This window comes from Xenopus laevis, chromosome 7L, assembly GCF_017654675.1.
Source record: "Xenopus laevis strain J_2021 chromosome 7L, Xenopus_laevis_v10.1, whole genome shotgun sequence".
In the NCBI taxonomy this organism is placed as follows: domain Eukaryota; kingdom Metazoa; phylum Chordata; class Amphibia; order Anura; family Pipidae; genus Xenopus; species Xenopus laevis.
Genome location: NC_054383.1, coordinates 20,117,670 through 20,143,647, shown reverse-complemented (window position 1 = coordinate 20,143,647; position 25,978 = coordinate 20,117,670). Strand labels below are relative to the sequence as shown.

Genomic DNA, 25,978 nt, shown 5'->3' with positions numbered 1-25,978 from the left:
CAAATAATGCAAATTATAAATTGCCTTTAGAATACCAACCTCTACATCATGCCAAAAGTTAATTGGAACGCTAACAACCCCTTTAAAATGATCTATTCCAGAATATCAGAACACCAGAGTAGTATAGGTATCTTGCTTGATTTATTACAACTGACAAAATCTTAAATGTTTTCTGATTTGTTAGGATGCAAGACATTCAGCTGAAGAGGAAATATATACAAAACTCAACCAAAAAATAGATGAATTCATTCAGTTAGCCGACTACGACTGGACCATGTCTGAGCCAGATGGAAGAGCCAGTGGGTACTTAATGGATCTGATCAATTTTTTAAGAAGCACATTTCAGGTTTTTACTAATTTACCCGTAAGTTGACCAAATCTTGTGAATTTTAATTCCCTTTATAAAAGTGATTGCCAATTTATATTTTACAGAAATAATTTTATCTCGTGTTTTTCTGTTCCTTTTTGTCTCTCTCTCTCTCACACATTTTATTGTTTAGTTTCTTTAATTAATAAATGTTATTTCCTTTTCATATCAATAGCAATATATTGTGTTTGCTCTAGTGTTCAAAAGTTTGGAATCATGAAACTAATATGTTTACTCACCAAAGTAAACACAGTTTTGTTCACCAAAGAATCCTCAACTTGCAGCAGTTCCACCTCTGTAGACGTTTGGCATGTTAGCTGTCAGTTTATAGTGATATTCAGGGGACATTTCAACCTGCGTAGCTTTTCCCAGAAGTACATCTGGCTTGTAGGGCTTGTAGTCACCAGTCAACCACTTACCAGAAGAGATGGCATGACCTTTTTTTAGTGATTCCAAACTTGTCATCACTAGTGTATAAATTGCTAGAATGCTCTTGACTTTCTAAATGAGTTCTATGGTGTGGAATATTTCAAAATGATAATATATATATTTAATAATAGGTAAATTAATATGAAGTTCACAAGTCTACAAATATCCTGGTAGGGCAGATATCTTTCTTAGCTTTAAAACATGAATTCTAAACATTGCTATGATACAGTTTTCTTTTCTTCTTCATTCCATTTATGGATAGCACCACTTTTACAAAAAAAAACAATTGACTAAATGCATCAAAATCCATATACAAATGAAATTTTGTGTGCAAGAATTTATTTATTTTTTTTAATTCATTTTTCAGTTCCCAGGGCAAAAGCGTATTTCACCTGAATTTCCCTTTTATGATATTACACCAGTGGAATTTATAAAAACAAGTGGGACAAATTTTCAAAAATGATGCTGCATTTGTATCTTTTTGTTCTCGTTGTTCTTAGTAATTGTCTTAAAAATGCCATGGGTTTAAGTCAAATCGTAACCAAAGTTGGTAACATTTACTATGCTACTGTGTGTTAGTAATGAATTGCTAAAGAATTCCTAGGAAGAGATGCTTTTATAGCTTAAGTTCAAGCACGTTCCTTGGCCCGTGCTACTAATGGCTTGTCATGAAACTTAGTTTGGGGATTTTGTTAAAGTAAATTGGAATATTTCCATGATATATATCAAGAGAAAACACATTTTTAACTGTAATTAATCCTACATTATTGGGTTTGATATCCCGGTAGACGGTGCCCTGGCTCAGAATAACAAAGACACAATTCCATAACAACATGTGTGTGTGGGTGTACTCAGCCAGAATATATCTAAGTACTCCAAAAAATATAGTGCAAAAGTATCACCAGCTGGACGAGTGGATTGTAGTTTAGAATGAGGCTGTGGGTGGTAAATGTTATTAGAGCTATATCACATCTGTGACGAGGTCTGCATTGGACATCTTGGAAGTAAAAGCAGATATTACTAACTAACCTTCTAAAATGAATTCCCAAAAGTCACCTCAGTGCCTGGAGTTGCTGTGTGATTTTCCTTGGATAGCAGCAATAGAACATAAATTCCTATCTGTCTAATCTACCCCACGTTACCTGCAGTGTGCACTCCATCCTCCCATACAGTCAATGCTGGTTTATGCCCAGTTCAGTTCACTCGTGCACAGTTTTTAGTTCCCAAAGTCCCATGCCGCCTCCCTTTCTCCCAAATGGAAATACGTTATTTCCAGAATTTTGATTTTTCAGAATCTTTTCAGAATGTTCGTCCATATTTATAAAGGAGGTGTAAAAAGGAGCTAAAATGTGTAAAATGAAGTACAGTTTATTTTGGCTGTCTGTTCTTGCTTTGCTACAACAGTCTTCAATGATCGGCCAGTTTCCATGCTTGAAAAACAAACTATAGAACGATGGTAGCCTTTTGAGTAAACTTGTATATAAAGGGAGCACATTTATATGCACAAACATAGATTCTTTCTAGACTCTGCTTTCTTCTTTACTTCTACTAATATTTCTTTGCTGGTTACATCTCTACTCTCTTTGTCTTTTGATTTTCTTGCTGGCTACTCCCTCAGAATAACAGCAATGATCACGCAGCTATGTCGGTAAGTAGATTCAAGATGGCGGCAGGCTACAGAATGCTTCAAGGCCTATGTTAGTCAAAATAGTAATTTATTACCTCCCATTGTGCTTTCACTAACATTATGCATTAATACATTTGCTCTTTTTCACATTTAACCTTTAAAAAAAAAAGGTTGGCCTTTAAAGACTTCTTCAAACCATTATTATGTCATCTGCCCATGAGCTCATCTATCTCTTCCATTAGAGTTTTCCAACCTGAAGAAATCCTAAGAGGCCTTGCAATCTGGAATTGGGCCTTTGTGATAGCACAAGGCTTCTTACGACTCCTTCAGGTCAGAAATTAAGCAAGAAGGTCATAGAAAGTCATTGATCCTATTGATTTAATGTATGTTACTGACATAAGGAAACTGTTTTTGTTTTTTTTTTCCTTATGAAAATTGAAGCATTGTTTTCTAACTAGAATGGGGCAGAAACATACAGTTTATAATCTTTTTAAATGTCTGCTCCAAATAGGGTCTCGACCCAAATGTTTACATTTTTTTAATTGTTATTTTTGTCAATTCCATCCTAAAACTCAAGCAAATTCATGGCAGTTTTAAATAATGATAAGACATCGAGGAAGATAAATCAGTATGGAATTTAGTATAGTACATATAATAATATTCCCTTGTTTTCCAGAGACTTCTGGCATCTGTTGTTTATAAAAGTAATTTAATAATTCTTCGAGATTTGGCAGTACAGGTATAGGATCCCTTATCGGGAAACCCTATATCCAGAAAGCTCCGAATTACGGAATGGCTGTCTCCCATAGACTCCATTTTATCCAAATAATCCAAATCTTTAAAAATTATTTCCTTTTTCTCTGTAATAATAAAACCGTAGCTTGTACTTGAGCCCAACTAAGATACAATTAATCCTTATTGGAAGCAAAAACAGTCTATTGGGTTTATTTAATGTTTACATGAATTTCTAGTAGACTTAAGGCATGAAGACCCAAATTACGGAAAGATCCGTTATCCAGAAAACCCCAGGTCCCGAGCATTCTGGATAACAGGTCCCATACCTACCAATTATCACAGAATTAGAATTCTGTTTTGCCTTTGGTTCTAAACTAGCTGTACATTACTAGGATATGGTTTGATTTAGAATTGCTATGTGGTATAGAGATCATCTGATACTTAGAATCTGTATGAAATCCGGGATTTTTAAACCCACTTTTTATTGATTTCAGAGTTTGAAAATTGAACTTGGATTTGTCGTAATGATATTTAATAGGGTTTGGTCTATATTTTGTGTTATATTGAGACAAGATGTGATTCTATTGTGGTTGTGGTTTAGGTTTAAGTTTTGGCATTTATACATTTGGTTTGTAATGGGGAAATTTTTATATGGTGTTTAAATGTGATTCGTATTAAAGATTTCATCTTAGGATATTTATTATGCTTGAATGTTTTTAGCTTGAGACATTTCAAACCACAGCCAAAACAGTTATTTCAGTTTGAATTTTGTTCCGTGAAGCAGCATTAATTATGAGCAACTATACCCACTGCTAGCAAATGTTTCTTTTTCATTGCATTAATAAAATTAAAAATGTAAGCACAAAATAAAAAATATGGCTTTGTCAATAATAAGAAGTCAAAACTTTCAAATTTGATGATCTTAAAGGGATACTATCATGGGGAAAAACTTTTTTTTTCAAAATGAATCAGTTAATAGTGCTGCTCCAGCAGAATTCTGCACTGAAATCCATTTCTCAAAAGAGCAAACAGATTTTTTTATATTCAATTTTGAAATCTGACATGGGGCTAGACATATTGTCAATTTCCCAGCTGCCACAAGTCATATGACCTGTGCTCTGATAAACTTCAATCACTCTTTACTGCTGTACTGCAAGTTGGAGTGGTATCACCCTCCTCCCTTTTCCCCCCCAGCAGCCAAACAAAAGAACAATGGGAAGGTAACCAGATAACAGCTCCCTAACACAAGATAACAGCTGCCTGGTAGATATAAGAACAGCACTCAATAGTAAAAACCCATGTCCCACTGAGACACATTCAGTTACATTGAGAAGGAAAAACAGCAGCGTGCCAGAAAGCATTTCTCTCCTAAAGTGCAGGCACAAGTCACATGACCAGGGGCAGCTGGGAAATTGACAAAATGTCTAGCCCCATGTCAGATTTCAAAACTGAATATAAAAAAATCTGTTTGCTCTTTTGAGAAATGGATTTCAGTGCAGAATTCTGATATCACTTGTATTGGATCACTGAAACATGTATATTATCCAAAATAAAATACTAGTTGTTTTAAAATATAAGAATAGGTATTCTGTTTAAAAGCACTTAACCTGCCAACATATGGTCATGGGTCACCTAATATGATTTTTAATATCCTACTATTTTACATTAGGAAGAACATTATGCCCTAGATATTTTATATAGGGTACAAATATAACTGTCAATTGGGTGGACTGTCTGGGCTGTACAAACAGCAGGTATGTGGGAAAAGTTTCATATATAAATTTCATTCAAAAGTACAGAATCTTTTAAACCATATAAAAGTAGGGATGCACCAAATAACATAGCTTTTAGACAAATACTAAATTCTCCACAAAATAGAAAATCTGAGCTGTAATTTGCATATTAATATTTGAGAGATACAGGTATAGGACCTGTTATCCAGAATGCTCAGGACCTGGGGTTTTCCAGATAACAGATCTTTCTGGGATTTGGATCTTCATACATCAAAAAAAAGGAAAAAAAGACTTCAAACACAGTGAAAACACACTCTAGCCATAATTTTTAAAGAGCCTGACAAATTTCCAATTCATCTCAAAAACTTGTTAAATTGAAAAGTAGCTTGAATTTTGAAATTATAACTTTCATTTACTTCTACATGAGCACGCCAGCTTCTAGGTGCTGAAATTTGACATTCCAGTTTTTGAGATGATTGCATTTAATAGATCTTTAAAATTAAAATTGTGGAAGTCTCACATTCTGCCCCTATGATTTCAGCTGAATCCAACTGCAAAATCTGCAAAAGGTGATTCCCAAATTGAATCATGGATTCAGTGCATGCCTATATTAAATTCATTTCAAGTTGTAAACTATATTTGAGAGCAAGGGGCAGATTCACTAAAAGGCGAAGTGGTGCGTAGCGACTTTTCGCCAGTGTTGCCACCCGCAGGGACATCGCCAGATTAATAACAGGTGACAATTTGTTAGGGAACGGGACCGTCTCTAGCATTTTTACGCTCTCAATTGCCAGGCGACTTTGTCTGTCGTACGAACGTTACTCTGCAAATTCACTCGGATTTTGCTGAACGTTACCTCTTTCGCCAGAGTTGACTTCGCAACCTCAAACCAGGCAAAGTGCTAAAAAGCAGCGACATCTTCCTCAGTCACTTACATCATATCCTGTGAGCCGAAAATGCATTAAAGTTCAAAAAACGCTGGCGACTTTTCCTTTTTTTAAGCGGGATTGGCTGCAAAAGTCCTAACTTAGACTTTATTTTGGGTAACCGGTTTTCTCCAGACATTTTATAACATATGGAACATTAATTTTACAGTGGGCTCATGTGTAGGGCAATATATTAACTCTCTTGTCTTTATTAAGGTTCCCTGGACATGTGTAATAAAAAGTGGTGACTTCAAGCATTTGCAGCAACATTTATAATAAAGACGTCCATACAACTTTAAATTACCCGCCGTATGCAAATTGACCTAAGCGCGTGATCTTTAGCGAATTTTCGGTAGGCTTACATGAACGCTAGCTATGAATTGCTCGCACTGCTGAAGTAACAGTAGCGGAAAGTCGCCAGCGTTTGACGCCCGGGATGAAACTTTGCATTTTAGTTAATTAACGTATTCGTATCGCATTTGCGCCTGGCGGAGGGGTGGGAAGCTGACGCTGCCATTAATCGCCTGTTAGTGAATCAGCCCCCAAGTATTTTATCTCATGCTTCATAGTGGGAAACTGGGCACCATTCCAATTGGATTCTAAATGAATGTAAGTAAAAGCTACATCTGATTGGTTGATATAAGTGATTAAAATTATAATGAACTTTTTACATATTATTTTTTTTACATAATGCCAATTGCCTTCTGTGAACGTTTACCAGGTTTTAGCTGACGGGTTTCTTTATTCTAATTTTCAAGATGTGTTCGATTAATAAATCTTAAAAATATGAGTTTCAAAAACTTGATTTAAAAAAAAGTTTTTTGCTTTGTTTTGTTAATCCAAATCACCTAAATGGGGTAACCTTTTTCAGTATTTATTTTAGAAACAACAGCTGGATTTATTATGGCAGCTTGATATTCCAGCTTCAGCCAAATAAATGGAATTCGTTTGCATTTACCACTATCGTGTCTACTGTAGTCCTTAAAATAATGCTTATTACTTTATAAGGATTAATATGTTTGTTTTTAGACATTTCACTGCATCCTTATTGCTCATGCATGTGTGGAATGAATGTCGATAGTAATAGGCTGTCTCTACTCAAATCTAGTATTTTACAATGCATGCCTTTTTCAGGGGAAATGAATATGGAAGCTTACCATTTTCTGGGGAGTGGGATTAATTTGCTGGGAACATAGTAAATGTCACCAGAGTCGAAAATGAGTTACGAGAAATACAATGACCTTTCCCAAGCCAAGCACAGAGTGGGGTGTTTGCTTGTGCTTGTTGAGCTGATGAGAATGTGATAAAGCCTGAACATATTTTAAGCATGACCAGAATGAATTATTGGCACTGAGAATCCTGTCTTTCAAACTCTTTGCAAGCTTCTCTGTGGTTTGTATAATCTTTCAGAGGCTCAGAATGGAAGTTAAGAGATATTTGTGTGCAATAGGAATGTTTTATATTATTGGAAATCGGAATAATTTAACCATAATTTAACCCATAGGGTGCTATGACTTTTCTTTTTTACTTAGAAAACACATATATGGGAACTGGTACTGCAAAGGACATATGTTCATGCCCATTGGAGCCAACTAGATAGTAATAATAGTGCTTGGATTAATATGTTCCCTTTAAAATGCAGTTCCGAGTCATCTTCATTTAAATATACCTTTCTTACTTTCAATTCATGGCTCCACAAATGGTTGGGATCGCAGTTTCCATTAGGGGTGCACCGAATCCACTATTTTGGATTCAGCTGAACCCCCAAATCCTTCACGAAAGATTCAGCCGAATACCGAACCGAATCTGAATCCTAATTTGCATATGCAAATTAGGGGTGGGAAGTGGAAAACATTTTTACTTCCTTGTTTTGCAACAAAAGGTCATGTGATTTCCCTCCCTGCCCCTAATTTGCATATGCAAATTAGAATTCGGATTCAGTTTGGCCAGGCACAAAGATTCGGCCGAATCCTGCTGAAAAAGGCCGAATCCCGAACCAAATCCTGGATTCGGTGCATCCCTAGTTTCCATTGACCAGTGCGTGTAGGGTTTAAAAAGAGCTTTAGTTACAGATTTTAACTCTCTAAAGACCCCCATACATGGGCCGATAAAAGCTGCCGACAGACCGAGTCAGCAGCTTATTGGCATGTGTGTGTGGCCATCCAACAGGCGTCTCCTATTGATATCTGGCCGAAACTCGGCCAGATGTGAATCGGGCAGGGTAAACAATTCTGTCGGAACGTGGCCGCATCTGTTAATTGATGCGCTCTCGCGATCTGACCGACCGTATTGCCTCCATTGTGATCCGATCGTTGGGCCCTAGGGCCCACGATCGGATCAGCCCGATATCACCCACTGCCCAATGTGGGCATATCGGGGAGAGATCTGCTTGTTTGCCGATGTAGATCGCTCATTTGGCGAAATTGCCAGGATCTCCCTGTGTATGGCCACCTTAAGCCTGCATTTTTATCCTTGCAGGCCTGCTCCAATAGATTTCTGCTAGAACAGTTACAAAGGTTCAAAAAAATAGAGGGACATATTTATCAAAGATCAATTTAATTTTTTTTCCCATGAAATTCAAGAATAATTGCATTTTACAAAGTAAAAAAAATTGCATTTTACAATGAACAAAATTTGGTCTGAGGAGTTTTGTTTTTTAGAATCGTGTTTGGCAGCACTAAGGTTGCAAATGCAATTATCACACTTGGTCAGAGTTGTTGCAAGTTTATATTTTTGTAAATTTTTGTTGGATTAAATTGTTGCAGATAATGGTAAATACCCTATAAAACTATTTTTCTTCTGGAGAAATAGGCTAGAAATGTTCCTGTTCCAGTTGTGTTATTTATTCAGTAATTTGTAACACCTTCTTCTAGAGAAAAGACGAGTTATTTTTCCCAAATATGTCAGTATCCTTGGGATGGAGTTATTATTGCCTTAGGTTTATTTAGCAACCAATAGTTCCAGAGCTGCAACGGCCTACATCCTTGTATTCAGCTGCGCTGTATACATGAGGGACAGGCAGGGGAGCCACTTAGGCATACAATTTTGGGCCCCTTAGTGCTCCTGCACTTGTGACAAGGGTAATAGAAAATGAGGCTCAATGAGTTTGGCATTTTTGGCAAGAAAGTAATCTAGAAAGTACCTCCTAACCAAGAGTGAAATACTCTTAGGGAACACTTTGTTTTGTAGTGGTCATCACATCACCGCATACATTTGTATAGAAATCTCATACATCACGGCACTAAAAAAGAATGGTCATAAAATAGTGATCAAAATTCAAATTTGGGAATTTTTGATTTTTTTACCTAATTCGAAAAAACTCAGAATTTTACAAAACTTGATTGTTTTCTTAATTATTAAAAAAAATCAGAATATATAATTGCATTGCATTCAATGGGTCTACAAACTCTAAAAAAAAAAATTGAAAAACTTGATAATGTCAAAAAGAATCTCTAAAATTTTGATTAGGACAACTCCCATTGACTTCTAAATGGGAGCTTATAGATGCCAAAGTTATCCATTCAAGTTTTTCGTGTATTTTTAGCTTACGTAATATCGAACTTTCACTACTAATCATGCAAAACCATAATTCAAATGTAAAAGTTTGAATCATGGAAAAAAATGATATTCAAGCATTGATAAATCAGCCCCTTCATTTTTAGGTAGAATGTTTTATGAGTGAAATTTCTTATTTATATCATTGAACAATTCCAGAGTTTTCTTGATTATATTTAAATTACCCGTCATGTATGCCAGGATTAGAGTGAGATCTTTGTAACAGTCATGAAGGGTGTGTCTAGAAGAGGTCACAAATAAACAATCTTGAGAAGCGAATTAATGCCAGCTTCACACTCAGTCAAGTTAACTGAGGATGAAAACTAAATAGATCTAGAGCAGGGATCCCCCAACCTTTTGAACCTGTGAGCAACATTCAGAAGTAAAAGGAGTTGGGGAGCAACACAAGCATGAAAAATGTTCCTCGGGTGCCATATAAGGGCTGTGATTGGCCATTTAGTAGCCCCTATGTGAATTGTCAACCTACATTAAGGCTCTGTTTGGCAGTGCAACTGGTTAAAATGCAACCAAAGCTTGCTCCCAACCCAGAAATTCAAAAATAAGCTCCTGCTTTGAGGCCACTGGGAGCAACATCCAAGGGGTTGGAGAGCAACATGTTGCTCACAAGCTACTGGTTGGGGATCACTGATCTAGAGCAAGGTTCTCCAGCCATTTTGGGACACATTCAAATGTTTAAAGCATTGGGGAGGCCACACATGGGTGAACAGATTTCTTGAGGGCTGCCAAAATAAGGGCGGTGATTGGGTAGCCCCATGTGGACTGGCACGAGGTCCTTTTGGTTCCTCCAAAACTTGCCTCCATTCAAGAATTGCAAAATGAGCATTTACTTTGCAACCACTGGGAACACCATCAAAGGGAGTGGTGTGCAAATGTGACTCATGAGCCACCTGGTTGGGTATCACTAGAGATTGTCACATGACAATGTGAGCAGTAACATAACTCTTCTATCTAGAAGTGCTTTAATCCCAATGACGTTAGCCATGTCTTCAGGTAACTTGTGCCTTCATTTTTCATTAGATTATTGAGTACAATGCAGTGTGAGCGAGAGACTCCAAACTTCTGTTTCCACCGACAGCTCCATAGATCTCCTTTTTGCAGCCTTCTTAATATAGACACAAATTGTTTTTTTTCTTACTAAACATGAGCGAGCTGGGTTTGATTGACAGCTGTAGGTGAGATGAAATATTTTTAATTTGTTTTCCTCAATATTGGGTGACCTCTCAGTGATTAGACTCCATCCTCCAACTATAGATGATTTCAATGTTGTATGTTTTGAACTCTTAAGTTTCAAAAAATCAACAACCAACATTCTATTTTGCATATTTGATGAGATTTTATATTCTTTTGTTACCCATTTGCAGGAGGCAAAAGTGGTTCATTTTTTAACTGGCACATTTTGAACCTACCCACAAATTACACTTAGGGGTTTTTTTTTTTATCAAAGGTTGAGTTTGTGAGGTTTTTTTATACCTTTTTTATAAAACAAAACCCAAAAATTCAAGTTTTATTTTAACCCGAAAATTCTGGTTTTGATTAAAAAACGTATTGATTAAACTAGAAAGCATATTGTGCCAGGATATTATTTTTTCTTTTCTTTGTATTTTTTATATCAGTAAGAGCAGTAATATTAGCTCTGGCAATGCTCAAGCTCCAATAAAATAGTAAACACTAGTGGCAAAATTTCATGAAAAATTATGACGTCTTTCCTCTGCTTTACAAAATTATCATTGTTTGCAAGGAATTGCCCCACAAAACATTTTAGAGCCAATTATAATTGCAGGGCTGGGTGCAAATTGCAAAAAATGAGCAAAACAGTTTTTGGCAATTTTATGCCGTGGCCTTCACTTTTTCAAATTGCATTACAAAATTGGAGCACAGAGACCTGTGTTCTCCAGTAATACAGCTCAAATGGCATCCAGCAGCTCTGTATTCACAGGATACAGCTCATATGGCATCCGGTAGCTCTGTATTCACAGGGGACAGGAGAGACATGTAGGCTTCCCTCTACTTTCATGTCATTCACATGCTCAGGTTTAGGGAGTGCCAGTGGGTAAAGCCCACAATGGAGCCCTGTACTTACTCGCTGCTGTATAAGGGATATAAGCACTTACTGCCAGCTTTTCACTAGGTGTAGAGTGCAACTAAACCCAAGACAGAACCAATTGCATATTCCTTTTAAGTGAATGGAAAACGATCAAGGGGGAATTAACACCACAAAAGTCCCTTACAATACAGGTATGGCATCTGTTATTCGGAAACTCTTTATCCAGAAAGCTCCAAATTACAGAAACGCTGCCTCCCATAGACTCAATTTTATTCAAATTTTAAAAATTATTTCCTTTTTCCCTGTAAGAATAAAACAGTACCTTGTATTTGATCCAAAGTAAGATCTAATTCATCTTTATTGGAAGCAAAACCAACTGTTTGTGTTGCATATTCTAATGGCGGTGGGACTCAATAGCCATTCTTGTGCTGCTCCACTGTGGCAAGCATTTTTCTGCTAATAACATTTACTTTAAACTGGATGCCATTAAGATCTTTTTTTCAGAAATGGTGCTATTTCCCCTGAAGGGGTGGGGGTCAGTCATTTGTGTTGTGTCATTGTCCCTTTGATTGTCACTGAAAGCCTTATTTCACAGCTTGCAGTAAAAAGCCAGTGGGGAAAGGGTGGCCCACCTTTACAAGCTAAATTCAAAACCTGTCAATCAACCGAAGGCAGAGAAAAGGTTTTTTTCTAAACTAATTTTACCAAATGTCGCCTCATGCTGTCCTTGATTGGCATAGTCTGGCAGGGAGGATGGATGGATCTGTCACTGGCTGGTTAATTGTGTTGCCGATCACAGCCTGACATCCAGGTCTCTGAGTGGTAAGTAGCTCAATACAAAGCAAATTAGCAGATTGTAGTCATATTTCTCATTCTATATGCTCTGACTTTCTTCAATGCAGTCCATAAATCATAGTGACTGACACCCCCAGTGAATGATGAAAGTTGCTTTTGATGCCGCTCGCATGGATCCAGAATGCAGCACCATGACGTTGCCACGCAAGGATGCATGTGGTTGACCCTTAGAATTTCCTGGGAGCCAAATGTCTCTCGACCCCAATTGTTTCTGAGAATGAAAGCTTTTGGCCATCACAGAAAGGACTAAGTGTGTCAGCAGATTTCCCCCTTTTTTTTTTTTTTACCGGCCTTTGAAATACAAGTACTTAGTCTAAGGATTCTCTTTCTATAAAAACTAGAGTTTCAGCATAATTTGAAGACCCGAGAAGATGGAGAGATACTGAAACCCCCTAGCAGGTGTCTGCATTCTGCACTCACATCAATTCCCTCTAACTTTAAACTTAATGGCACTTTATCTTTATGGGCAATTCAGAAATTAAACTGCCGTCATCCTTTGAAGCATTTCAGCTAGAAATTGTTTTTTGGAAGGAATTCTGAACCCTTGTTGGCCTACTGCTAGTAGCCAGTGTATAAACGGGTGCATGCATCCAACTCCTACTAAATACCCCTCATATTAAGCATATAAGAAGTAGGGAATAGAAGTGGTTCATACTGGGTCTATTCCTTTTTGAATAGTACTAGCTAAGCAACTCTAAAATGTGCTCACTATCCAGAAGTCACTAGTTTCCATAGAGAGCATACCAAGCTCTAGATCTATAAATGACTCCTCTTATTGGCATAACGTGATGTATAATGCTTGCTGGGGAATATAAGCTGCCATATGCATAGGCGATGCAGGAGAAATGATTACCCAAATAAATACAGGTATGAGATTCGTTATCCAGAAACTCATTATCCAGAAAGCTCTGAATTACAGGAAGGCCACCTGCCATAGACGCCATTTTAATCAAATAATTTGAAATTGTAAGACATTTTTCCTTTTTTTTCTGCTATAATAAAACAGTAAATTTTTCTTGATCCCAATTAACATTTAAATAATCCTTATTGGAAGCAAAACAGTCTTATTGGGTTTAATTACTGTTTAAATGATTTTTAAAGGGATACTGTCATGGGAAAAATTTTTTTTTTCAAAATGAATCAGTTAATAGTGCTGCTCCAGCAGAATTCTGCACTGAAATCCATTTCTCAAAAGAGCAAACAGATTTTTTTATATTCAATTTTGAAATCTGACATGGGGCTAGACATTTTGACAATTTCCCAGCTGCCCCAAGTCATGTGACTTGTGCTCTGATAAACTTCAATCACTCTTTACTGCTGTACTGCAAGTTGGAGTGATATCACCCCTCCCTTTTTTCCCCCAGCAGCCAAACAAAAGAACAGTGGGAAGGTAACGAGATAGCAGCTCCCTAACACAAGATAACAGCTGCCTGGTAGATCTAAGAACAGCACTCAATAGTAAAAACCCATGTCCCACTGAGACTCCTTCAGTTACATTGAGAAGGAGAAACAGCAGCCTGCCAGAAAGTATTTCTCTCCTGAAGTGCAGGCACAAGTCACATGACCAGGGGCAGCTGGGAAATTGACAAAATGTCTAGCCCCATGTCAGATTTCAAAATTGAATATAAAAAAATCTGTTTGCTCTTTTGAGAAATGGATTTCAGTGCAGAATTCTGCTGGAGCAGCACTATTAACTGATTCGTTTTGAAAAAAAATGTTTTTCCCATGACAGTATCCCTTTAAGTAGACAGAGTATGGAGATCCAATTTACAGAAAGACCCCAGGTCCTGAGCATTCTAGATAAGAGGTCCTATACCTGTACACATTTTCCCATAGTATCCCAACACTTGCCTGTGCTGCGGCAGATGTTACATGTAATCCATTTCTTGACCCGGAATAAAAAAAGGTATTTATTATACGGACTGGGGGAATGTATTTTTGCAAACTTTTCCCCCAACACGCCATGTAAATTTACCAGTTTTTCAAGTTTTCACATTAACAAAAAAAATGACGAGTATTCCGAACTTTGATCTGATCACAGAGAATGTAGAGGACATGGTTACAATTTATTGCATCCTGTCCCGCATGAAAGGAACCAACGTATCATTAAACTTCATCTTCAAAAATCTGCTACTGTTCCACATAATGTCTGGGGAAAGAGAGGAGGGATCAGATTAATTACATTAAACCAATCAGACAATTTGGTCACTTTCAAGTGACAATATCAACAAAACAACAATTGATTTATGCTTGACAGAACAAAACCAACAAGTAATACTTTGTGTAATAGAAGTGTAGCTTCTTGTGGTCCTACTTCAACTATTTCCTTCCTGCAAAGAACAGACCTCCTGCCTTTTTTTTTTACAGCGTTTCTTTAGTACAGCTTGATTTCCAGCAAAACCATTGATCTACAAGGGTTTCCGCTGGCTCCACTTTAGAGTGGAGAGTCTAAGGGGCTGATTTACTAACCTTTGAATTTCTATTTCTTTAATTTCTCTAAAACTGTGAATAGTCAAAATCTTTTTAAAGTTTAAAAACCATGAAAAACTCTAATACAAAACGTCACCAAGTAAAAGCAGTTTTGGGACTATAGAATTCAATGAGAGCTGCGCTAATCCTAGTGGACCTTTTTTTAGCTATTCACAGTTTTAGGGCTGAGACACACGATCAGATTCGGGGAGGTTAGTCGCCCAGTGACAAGTCTCCTCTTCTTCGGGGCGACTAATCTCCCTGAACTGCCTTCCCGCTGTATAGAATGTAAAAAAAAATGGCGATCGGAGCGCTTCGTTTTCCGAAGTTGCCTCACGAGGAAACTTCAGGCAACTTCAGAAAACGAAGCCCTCTGAGTGCCATCCTCCCGGCGATTTACATTCTAGCCTGCGGGAAGGGATTTTTACCGGAGATTAGTCGCCCCAAAGAAGAGAAGATTTGTCACTGGGCTACTAATCTCCCAGAATCTGATCGTGTGTCTCTGCCCTTAGAGGTTTTTGTATTTTTCAGCGCAAAATTTTGTGTTTTTCTGTTTGTACTTTTTATATTTGGATCTTTTAATACATTTCTTTGCTAAAATTCAACCTTTAATAAAAGGGCCCCCAACAGTAAGTCAAAACCTGTATAGAGCTCGGAACCTTGTAATACATAGTAATATAGTAAGTTAGGTTGAAAAAATACACATGTCCATCAAGTTCAACCGTAAGTCTGTATATAACCATCATACACCTGTTTCTTGGATGGAAAAAAATATTTTCATATTTTAATTTCTTTATCTAAACCAGCTGTCTCAATTGAGTAACACAGAGTAAGTAGAATAAGCTCAGCTGAAGCTGGTGGACATGCCAGTGTGAGAACCTTACATGATGCCACTGCCATTGTGGGACATCTCAAAGCAACATGCTATGCAACCACCTTTTGTACTGCAATCTAGTCTTCTCTGTGTTGTCCATAGTCTAGTAGTGCAAGCCTTGGGTCAGTAGCAAACTATCTCAGGAAACACCACTTTTCTTGTTCTCCAAGGGTGTCAGCCAATGTTCTTACTTGTCTACAGTTGGGTAGAAATATTAGCCCCCAATCAACAAATTTCCACAACTTTTAGGGGGTTATTTACTCAAATCTGAATTTATCTAAAATAAAAAATTTAAACTCAACCAAACTTCCATCCCTGATTTTTCATAATTTATTAATAAAATAACTCAAAGAAATCGGATCGGGACAAAACCTGATAAAATCAAGGGGAAACCCGAATCCTAAGATTTTTTTTTTTTTAACTTTTTTCTGAAACCGCTCTATTTTTTGGGGGTTTTTGTCAGGCTAAACCCAGCGCAGATGACAAAATCTTCCAATTGGGATAGGTTCATCTCCCATTGACTTATACCTTACCTTGACAGGTTTAAGATGATGTATTTTTGGATTCAGGCTTTTTGCAACATCGTGGTATAATAAATCTTGAAAAATTTAGCTTTTTCCCCATGAAAATTTGAGTTTTTGCCCCAAAAAGCCCTACCAAATAAATTTGAGGTTTAGTGAATAACCCCCTCCATATCGATTTTGAAAGCTACACACAGTTTCAGTTTAATATATCGATCAATTTTAAGTAAATGTAATGCATCTAGTCTTTAATGGAAACATTTCACTTACCTGGGCAAGCCCACCATACCTCTGCTTTGTGTAGATCATCATTCCTGTGTCCAAACTTCTTGCAATAACTGTTTTTTTCCTGGAATGTTGAAGAAGGTAAATAAAAAAAAATGCAAGTCAATTTTAGTAGCCAACCCATTCGTCTGACTATACAGTAATTCCATTATCATTGTTAAAAAAAGGGGGAGATGGCGCTTATTTAATAAAGCAGTGCATTAAACTAAAATGCACTAGTTGTTCCATTAAATCAAAATGACATGCCCATTAGGTATCTCATACAATTTACATTGTAATTAAATGAACTGTGGACCATTGATTTCTGTTTTCTCTCCATGTTCTTTCATTCATTTTCATATTGTTCTGCTGGGGGAATAGTGGCACATGTCACTCAGTGTAATTACCATTTGGTCTTGAATCTGAGAGCTGCTGTTGGTAGTGATCACTCTCGGCAGTTCATCTGCTGCTGTCCGATGTTTTTTGGATCTGAACTACTTTTTCCGTGTGCTTCAGTGATGACTAATGTTCTGCGTTAATTCACATTATATTATATAAGGGTTTCAAGTGGAGGGATGTGCCGTAAAGATGAGTAAGGTCATGCGTACATATGGTCACACTCATTGGATGGACTAGAGAAGGTGGACAGTGTTTGAGTGCTGTTTATCAATTGGTACATACATACCAGCTGGAAATACTATCGTCAATTAAATATATTCTTAAATGTGTTAATGCAACATCAGTGAGTGAATAACATAAGGATTTTTATCATAGAGGAACTGTTTTAGATATAAACAACATGTATCCACAGTGCAGTGGATATTAATTATGGATTTCCTCAGGTTTTATAATGTTTTCTTTTATAGTTTTTGAAATATAAATGGTTTATTAGTGTATTCCTCAACCGAGCATTTTTTTAACCTGTTAAAACAAGTCAGCCATGCCGTGTGTCAGTAGAGCACCGCATATTGCTGACTCATGCTGGAATGAGCCAATCAGAGCAGGTGAAATCTGTCAGAGGCTCACAGCATGAGTGTGTTGGTTGCGCCCAAATAAAAATGTTGGTTGAGAAACGCACAAATGCATAATTAGATATACAAAAAACGATAAACCAGTTTCGCAAAGTAACACAAGACTCTACTAGGTTATTTAATGGTATACAAAACTACGCTCTGCCTTTGATTGTATGTGTTGTATTGTATGTAATGTGTGTAACTTTTTTGCTTTCAGGGAAAGGTGGCGCAGACAGCCTGCATGTCAGCCTGCAAACATCTATCCACGTCTCTAACACAGATGCTGCTGGACAGCGATCTGAAACAGATAAGCATGGGAGCCATTCAGCAATTTAACTTAGATGTCATACAGTGTGAATGTGAGTAATATTTCATATTATAATGAATGGCAGAGTCACATATTTATTTCTACGGTTTATTGGTTAGGCTGTGTTGCCAGGGATAGGACTGGGTTCCAGAATCTTTAGGGTGACTGCTAGACTTGAGGGTGCAGGAGGTGGTAGAATTCCAGTTCTGTAGCTGCTGCCTGCTCGTCTATTGTTCTCTATTTAAACCCACAGATATCTTCAGCTATTTACAGGCAGCACCCATTGTCCCCTGTCAGCTACTGGTTATCAGAGGACACTGGTGCAAGAAACTGATTATAAAGTACAGGTATGGGATGAATTATCCAGAAACCCATTATCCAAAAAGCTCCAAATTATAGAAAGGCCGTCTCCCAGAGATTCCATTTTATCCAAATAATTCACATTTTTAAAAATGATTTCCTTTTTCTCTGTAATAATAAAACAGTACCTAGTATTTGAGCCCAACTAAGATATAGGTAATCCTTATTGGAAGCAAAACCAGTCTATTGGGTTTATTTAATGTGCAAATTATTTTTTAGTAGACTTAAGGAAAAAAGAGCCATCATCCCAAAAACCCCAGGTCTCGAATATTCTGCATATTACTGCATATCAATTTTATTCACTCACCACTACAAGTGCAACTGATCAGGTTTCAGGAAACAGCAGCAAAGGAAAATTAAAACCCAGTTGGTGCCGTTCAGCTTCTTTTGTAAATGAGTCAACAGGACCTTTCAGTGCAATTTCAGTTTCAGTGTAATACGCCATGCGTGTTTCTTCGCCTTAGAATAATTGCAGCTTCCATTTGAGTACGATGCCTTGTGGGATTGGGGTATGTTCTGTGGTTCAGATTGGGTTTAACTTTGCTTGCAAATATAGGAATGAGATGATTGCAGAGCGTTTAGGGCAGTGCCACATTGTACTTACAGTATGGATGAGACCCCTTGGAGAGGGCACTGGATTTGGGGAGGCAGCCTGAATCACAGCAGGGAGAAAATATGGGGCAAATGCTAATCTGGTGTTCTGGTTACCCTGGAAACTCTATAGCAGTGTTTCTTAAATTTGGAGTATGTAAAAGCTATGGGTATGACCTTCAAAATAGCCAAAAGCATAACAGAATCCTATCCCATCAACACTGGTGGAGAATACAGGCCACATGCAACTCATTTGAACTGCTATAAGATTTATTGGCTTTGCCTTTAACACTTCGGGGGTAATTTATTAAAATCCTAATGTTAAAATCTCACAACATTAGTTTTTTTCACTAGAAAACTCTAATTTTTAGAGAAAAAAAAACGTGAATTTTTTTGAGATTTATTATACCCGATGCTGCGAAAAGCCTGAATTTGAAAATCCACTATGTCAGACCTGTCGAGGTCAATGGGAGAGGCACCTATCTCAATTTGAAGTGTACATGGTCTGCGCTGGGTTTAGCCCAAAAATCTGACTTTTTCAGGGTTTTCCGGCAAAAACTCGATTTTATTGAGTTTTTCTGCGATCCAATGAAATCAAGTTTTTAATAAAATCCGGCATGGGAGTTTGGTTGTGTTTTTTTTAATAAAATATGAGATATATTGGGATTTTAGTAAATAACCCCCATAGTAGCGAGGCTCCATACTATTCCGTATAGTTAAAGTGTTTATACTTCTGCTATATTGTCATTTGTTTAGCACTGCCAAAAAGGAACTATCATTGTTATTGTGTATAATATAGATTCTCCTTATAATTCTTCACCCTTTTTGTGATGCTTGTTGGATGGTGTTTCCTCATCTAGATTGATGTTTGAAATTCCAACCTTTGAAGAAAAATACCACTCCATTATTTTATACCAATGTGTACAGCAGATTATATCCTTTGCATCCTATTTTATTGTTTAGAGGAATCACAGAAGTATTGATCTTGTCCTGAACTGGAATAAACTGTGTCTACAGCGCTTTCATTACTCTCATTCCATCTCACATTCTCTGGTTCTATAACATTACTCATCCACTGCTACTGCCGCCATTTTTCCATGGTGAAGGGTTAGATCAAAGTATGTTTTTTGAGTCAACAGTATTTTCGTTGCATTCAAACAAATACTTCAGGCCTATTTTTTTATATAATGCTGTATGTGAAAGCTCTGGCTTTTATGATGATGTCTTTCAATGGGGAAGGTGGCCTCTATTTTCAAAGGACCTGCCAAGTGAAATGGAAGCTGCTTTTCACTAGATTTCTTGTTACCTTGTTAGTAGCCATAAATCTTTAACTGCTTACTATTAAGTGAATTATATACTGTAAATCCAATGCATAGACTTAAACCAAATGAGTATTTCATTAACCAAAGGAGCCTTCTTACTGGGCTCAGGATCAATTACAGTTAACAAGACTGCAAGATTTATATGTTTCCTCCTTTTGTATCAATGATTAGTTTGGTTCTGACAAAGAACAAGGATTATCGTTGTATCAACACAATGTAGTGTATTGGGAACTCTATGGGAATTCACTTGTGTTTCAGGGAGTGTATAACAGGACTAAGACTATGGGGCCCATTTACTATCAATCGAATTTAAATTTTTTCCCATTAATCTCTAAAAATTTGAGATTTTTTGAGTTCAAAATCCACGAAAACCAAGTAAAAGATGTCGAGGTCCTATAGAAGTCAATGGGAGCTATGATGATCCTATTGGACAGTTTTAAATCAATTTGGAGTTTTAGGGGGTTATTTTATCAAAGTCAGAATTTATCTCAATATTTTCTGAAAAAACTCAGACCAAATATGCACAGGTTTTTTTTGGATTATTTATTAATACACTCTCTTGCATTTAGTTATACTTCTTTTGTCCAGCAATAAATCTTACAAACACGCAGTGTAGATGCTTTCATAGCACTGAATGGGTTTTGACTGGCTCTGCAGAATTAATGGACTCAAAGTGATCCCTTTACAGATGTTGCCTCTGAATGCATTTTAGAGGCAAAAATATCAACATTATACCAAAGCAAAATAACAGATCTTCTTAAAGATGGCTGAAGCTCTCTGGGTGAATTGGTTACATAGAGGCTTTTAAACAAGGACATCACAGGGTCTATACTCTGCATTGTTGTTGGGTTTTCATTCACAAGACCTGTCAGACACATTCCAAGCATCCCTCCACTGACTGTGATTTATGCCTCGATGTATTGGCCTCCTCCAGCTTTCTCCTTTGACATTTTGGGATTAATGGCTACAACAGTGACATTTCCATTAGCACTCAGGGTGTGCAAATAACTCACAGATGGCAGGTAGCTTCCTACTGTATTGATAAATGGCTTTTTAGGTTTTACAGACACAGGAGGGGCGGTGTGTTCTACAGCATCCTTTAGTTTAATGTGCCCAGTTTAATGACTGCTGAACTTTTTTTTATTTTTTTCTCTTTACTTTCCAAAGAACTGTAAAATGATCTTGGAATTTATATATATTAAATGCGATTCCTAAATCATGTGGGGCCACTACGGCATATTGGCTGTCATACTCACATACACCCTTAACTTAAAGCACAGTTACATTATTAATGTTCAGAGTATTTCATCAAGGTTAGGCATGTGCCTTGCCAGCTTAAAACAAACTGTGATTATATTCGAACATAATAGCTGAGAGTGCAGGCTTTCAGGGCAAGTTAGTGCTCTTCTTCAGATATGCTATTAAATATAGAATAAAGTCTTCTGTCTCTATTTCTGTGTTAGGATATAAATTAGGATTGTTTTCAATGTCAGAGCTTCGTCTTTTTTTTGTCATCAAAGCTATGGATGTATTTTTTTATAGTTTTGTAACGACTTCTAGTGTCTTTTACATTTTAACTACATTTTTTCTAAAAAAGGCTTCACCCTAGAGTCATGTGTGAAATATGTCTGACCAGCCTTTTTGGCCAGTTTATAAATGGATAATGTTTTCAAAAACATAAGTTATTATGTCCATGTCTACCATTCTAAAGAATAATAATGTTAATTATGAAATTGAGATAAAATTGGGTCATATACAAGAGCAGACAAAGTTACACATGGGATGGTTATGGTGCACTAGGTTCCTAACCATAAAGAGATTGCAAGAAATTTGTGATCACAGATACAACTTTGCACAAGGACAGCAACCTAGAAGATATGTGCCTTTAAACAGTCAGTTGTTTTCAGTAGTTGAATTAGACTTGATGATCTACTGCCATAGTTTTCTCTACTGGTGCAACATTTGAATGTCCCTGAGATTTGTAGGGAGCATCTGATGGAACCATGAGATACAGTATGTGGATGAACCTAGCAGCAGCATTTAGAATAGACCTGTAAGTAGTAGTCTAGGCAGGAAATAACAGAGGAGAGGATAAGTGTTTGATTGCTTCTAAGGTTATGGGCACATTTGGTGAAGTTATGCAGATAAAGGTGACAGAATTTGGCAACGTTTGTGGTTCTAGGTTATTAGGCATCCCCAAGTGATTCTAGTTGCTTACTTGCTGCCCTGGGCTTGCACTTCTCTTCTCCAAAGACCACAACAGTCTGGGTTACTGTTTTCTGGTCGCCTCTTCACCATCTTTTTTTCCATTCACTAAACTGTCCCCTGCAACAATGCTTGGTGGGTGCACACACGCAGTATAGAGTCTTCAGAAAAAGTTCTGTACTACTGTGCTACTCCAAGCTTGATGGGGACACCTGGAAGACCAGAAGATGATGGAGGCACAACACTCGGCAAACAAACAATACCCCAGACTGGTGATTTTGTTAAAAAAAGATTCAGCCCAGAGTGGTAGGTAAGCAACTAGTTTTTGCTTATCCTCCTCCTTCAAATGTGAATGAAAACAAAGGTATGGGAAAGATGATGGATAAAATACAAGATTTATTTTAGAGATGCTGAGTTTAAGCTAGTGTTGTAACAACAAGGAGGCTGTAGCTAAAAGAAAATCTGTGATGTTGGACAAATCATAGTAGTAGCATAAAGCATTAGGATATTCCAAACAACTCAAGCAGTTTTCCTAGAAATGTGGTGCCGGAAAGGCAGCAGCGAGAGCAAGCGATGGGGAGGTGGAACTAGAGAGCTGAGAGATAAAGTCTCTTCACTTAATTCTACACTTCCTACAAAATCTTTGTAACATTTACAAATGATACTTTGATATTAATAAAAAAAATGACCTGACCCTTATCTCCAAAAAATATAATACAACAGATATAAATAGCCATCCCCTGACTTCAGCTTATTAATGCTATGAGCAACCAAGGGGTAATACTAACAAGAATACATCTTCTTTCTGTTGGATTATTTGTTTCCTTTTTTTTTTTTTATAAACCTCCATTGTACAATATTGAACAACATGCTCTTCATGAGGAAATGCAGATAATTATAATTAGGAGAAGATGTTAATTTCTAGGTATTGTCACCTTTTTTAGCCATTTAAATGCATATTTTTTGCTTTGAGAAACCTAAAACCCACATACCATACTATTTGAATTATGTCACTTTTATACATATTTCTGACATGTTCTCGTAATCTAACGTCATTTTGTGACAAGTGTATGCCATTTGTCATCAAGCTATAAAACAGGACTCACAACAACATTTACAATGCAATATTGTCATTTTTCAGTTATTTCCAGTCATCCAATGCAACTGTTTGCAGTAAGGGATTTATCACAAAAATCATTATACAACACAAGGCTGTCATGGTGTCATTAAAATTCCTTGCACTATGTGCCCCTAGTTGGACAGACCCTCTCCTTGCTAAGATGTCCTCTGTTCTGGCCACCAGGAGTAGCTCGGAATAAGTTTAATTGTTTTGTAGCAAACCATGAATAACTATTTCTAATTTCCTAGGGGTAGTGGCATAAACCTAAGCTTTAACAATATAATATGATACAACAGTATTTACTAGATATTTAATCATGGGCAAAAAGAACACAAAGCTGTTCTGAAGGTGTCTCGTGTACATGATATATTGTCCATTAATCAGTTAGTCCTACAAAGCCATATGATCTTCTAAAGTGGATTCCTTAACATTTTGTGTTTTAATGGACGTATGACTATTGGGAGGTGTGTTTAACACAAATAATTAAATATGTATGACCATCAGTGTAGTGGACCATATGATGTGTTTCCCTGGGGTAGGATATAAGGCAGGTTTGAGGCAGTTCCCATAAAACCCATGGTCATTTCCTGTTTTATAGACAACTGCCATGTGCCTGTAATTTAATTTTTTATTCTCACATCATAGTGGTCTGTCAACAGCTCCATGCTGTGTATTTTGACTAATCCCTGATGTACACAACTTGATATGGCTATAGGATTTAGGAGCTTGATAAGAAGACTGTACTTAAAAAGAATAGGCAGAGGCACCTGATATTCTTCACCATTTAAGTAAAAAAGTTGCTTGAAGTTTTATTGCCTGTTATAATCCTGCCATGTGCAATGGCATACTAGATGCGTTAAAATTAATGCAATTGTTGTGCTTATTGATGTCAGCCTTTAAAGGTACTTAACTCCAAACATGCATTTTGTATAATTGTGCTAAGTGTCACAGTGCCTGTTGACTTTGGAGAACCCTGGTCCTACTGCCACCATGAGCATGATAGCAGTTCCACATTCAGATCAATAATAGGACAACAAAATATTTTATATTTTAACAATAATTCTCTTGCGCTTTTTATACACAGTTACCGGGTTCAGTCATCGACAGCTTCAATGTCACATGGCTTTAAAGGTTCAGACTCGTTGCATATGGACAAATAGGGGCCAATTCATTAACTTCGAGTGAAGGAATTGAAGAAAAAAAACTAAGAATTTCGAAGTTTTTTTTGGCTACTTCGACCATCGAATGGGCTACTTCGACCTTCGACTACGACTTCGACTTTAACTAAAAATCGTTCGACTTTTCGACCATTCGATAGTCGAAGTACTGTCTCTTTAAGAAAAAACTTCGACCCCCTTGTTCGCCACCTAAAAGCTACCGAACCCAATGTTAGCCTATGGGGAAGGTCCCCATAGGCTTGCCTAACTTTTTTTGGTCGAAGGATAATCCTTCGATCGTTGGATTAAAATCCTTCGAATCGTTCGATTCGAAGGATTAAATCGTTCGATCAAACGATTATTCCTTCAATCGTTCGATCGCAGTATTTGCGCAAAATCCTTCGACTTCGCTATTCGAAGTCGAAGGATTTTCATTCCCCAGTCGAATATCGAGGGTTAATTAACCCTCGATATTCGACCCTTGATGAATTTGCCCCATAAACTTGTAAGTTAATCATAAAGTTGTGTCTGAAACCAAGAGAAGACGATCTCAGTAAGAACCCAGCATTTGAGAATAAGGTGGTGTTTAGAGCCAAGATAGGAAGTTCTCAGTATCAACACTATTGTTAAGACCCAAAATATTTTAACCTATAAAATATATCTTTATAAACTGTACTTAGTGATGTCACCAGTGATAATGTTACGACTTATTGAATTATGTATATTATTATACAAAATGTAATCTACCCTTGCACGAGCCACAGGGTTGATAGAGGAATAAGTCAAATCTCTTCAAGTTTAGCCAGCAGCTCAAAGTCCAGGCACTCTCTATTACAGTTCTTTATTCACTGAAGCTTCAGACCTAATGTTATTGATTATTGCTTGCTAGAGGCCTTTCAAAACATAATGACAAAATAAGGAGAAGGGACATACCAGTCCTCAGTATGTCTGAATGGCATGCGGTAGATACTGAATTCTAAAGTGTTTATCTTAGTCACATGTCAGTTGCTTCGTATTATTATTGTCTCCAGAACATGGAGGTGTATAATGAAAGCTAGACTGAGCCTTAGCCACTCAGTGATGACATGTCAAAAGGTCAGTCTCAAGAAGGCCTTGGTGATACTGATATATTTTCATGATTCCATTCCCCCAGCTTCCATTTTCACCAGTTGTTTACGCAACACTTGCTGCAGGACTCTCCCGTGTCTTGGGTCTCTCTGTAGTGCATGCTTTACAGAAGTATATGAGCAACCTCACCATTGTCAAAACATACTCACTACCTGACCTATCATCCTGTCTTTTGTCGCCCAATCTATCATGTTGTTGACATGACATTGGCCGAGATGTTGCGCCTGTTCTGCTCACCTGTTTTGTAAATTCTTTCTCCATTCTTAATGGCTACTTCAGTGACATGATGAATGGTTTTGTGGTATGAAGAATTGTTTTGAGTTGAAAATTGTCTTCAGACATTCTGCCTGTAAGA

At 37.2% G+C, this 25,978-nt stretch overlaps 1 protein-coding gene across 4 annotated transcripts in view; it reads left to right on the top strand.

The window, feature by feature from the left end:
• exoc6.L (exocyst complex component 6 L homeolog) overlaps positions 1 to 25,978 on the top strand; it is a 176,479-nt gene that overhangs the window by 106,232 nt on the left and 44,269 nt on the right. For 2 of the 4 annotated variants that reach the window (XM_041568648.1, XM_041568649.1), the window contains exons 18-20: positions 185 to 364; positions 2,415 to 2,444; positions 17,651 to 17,792. In XM_041568648.1, coding sequence (XP_041424582.1) covers positions 185 to 364; positions 2,415 to 2,444; positions 17,651 to 17,792 — 352 coding nt within the window. The remainder of the gene's footprint in view (positions 1 to 184; positions 365 to 2,414; positions 2,445 to 17,650; positions 17,793 to 25,978) is intronic. The other 2 variants (XM_041568650.1, XM_018225184.2) reach the window with 1 other exon arrangement.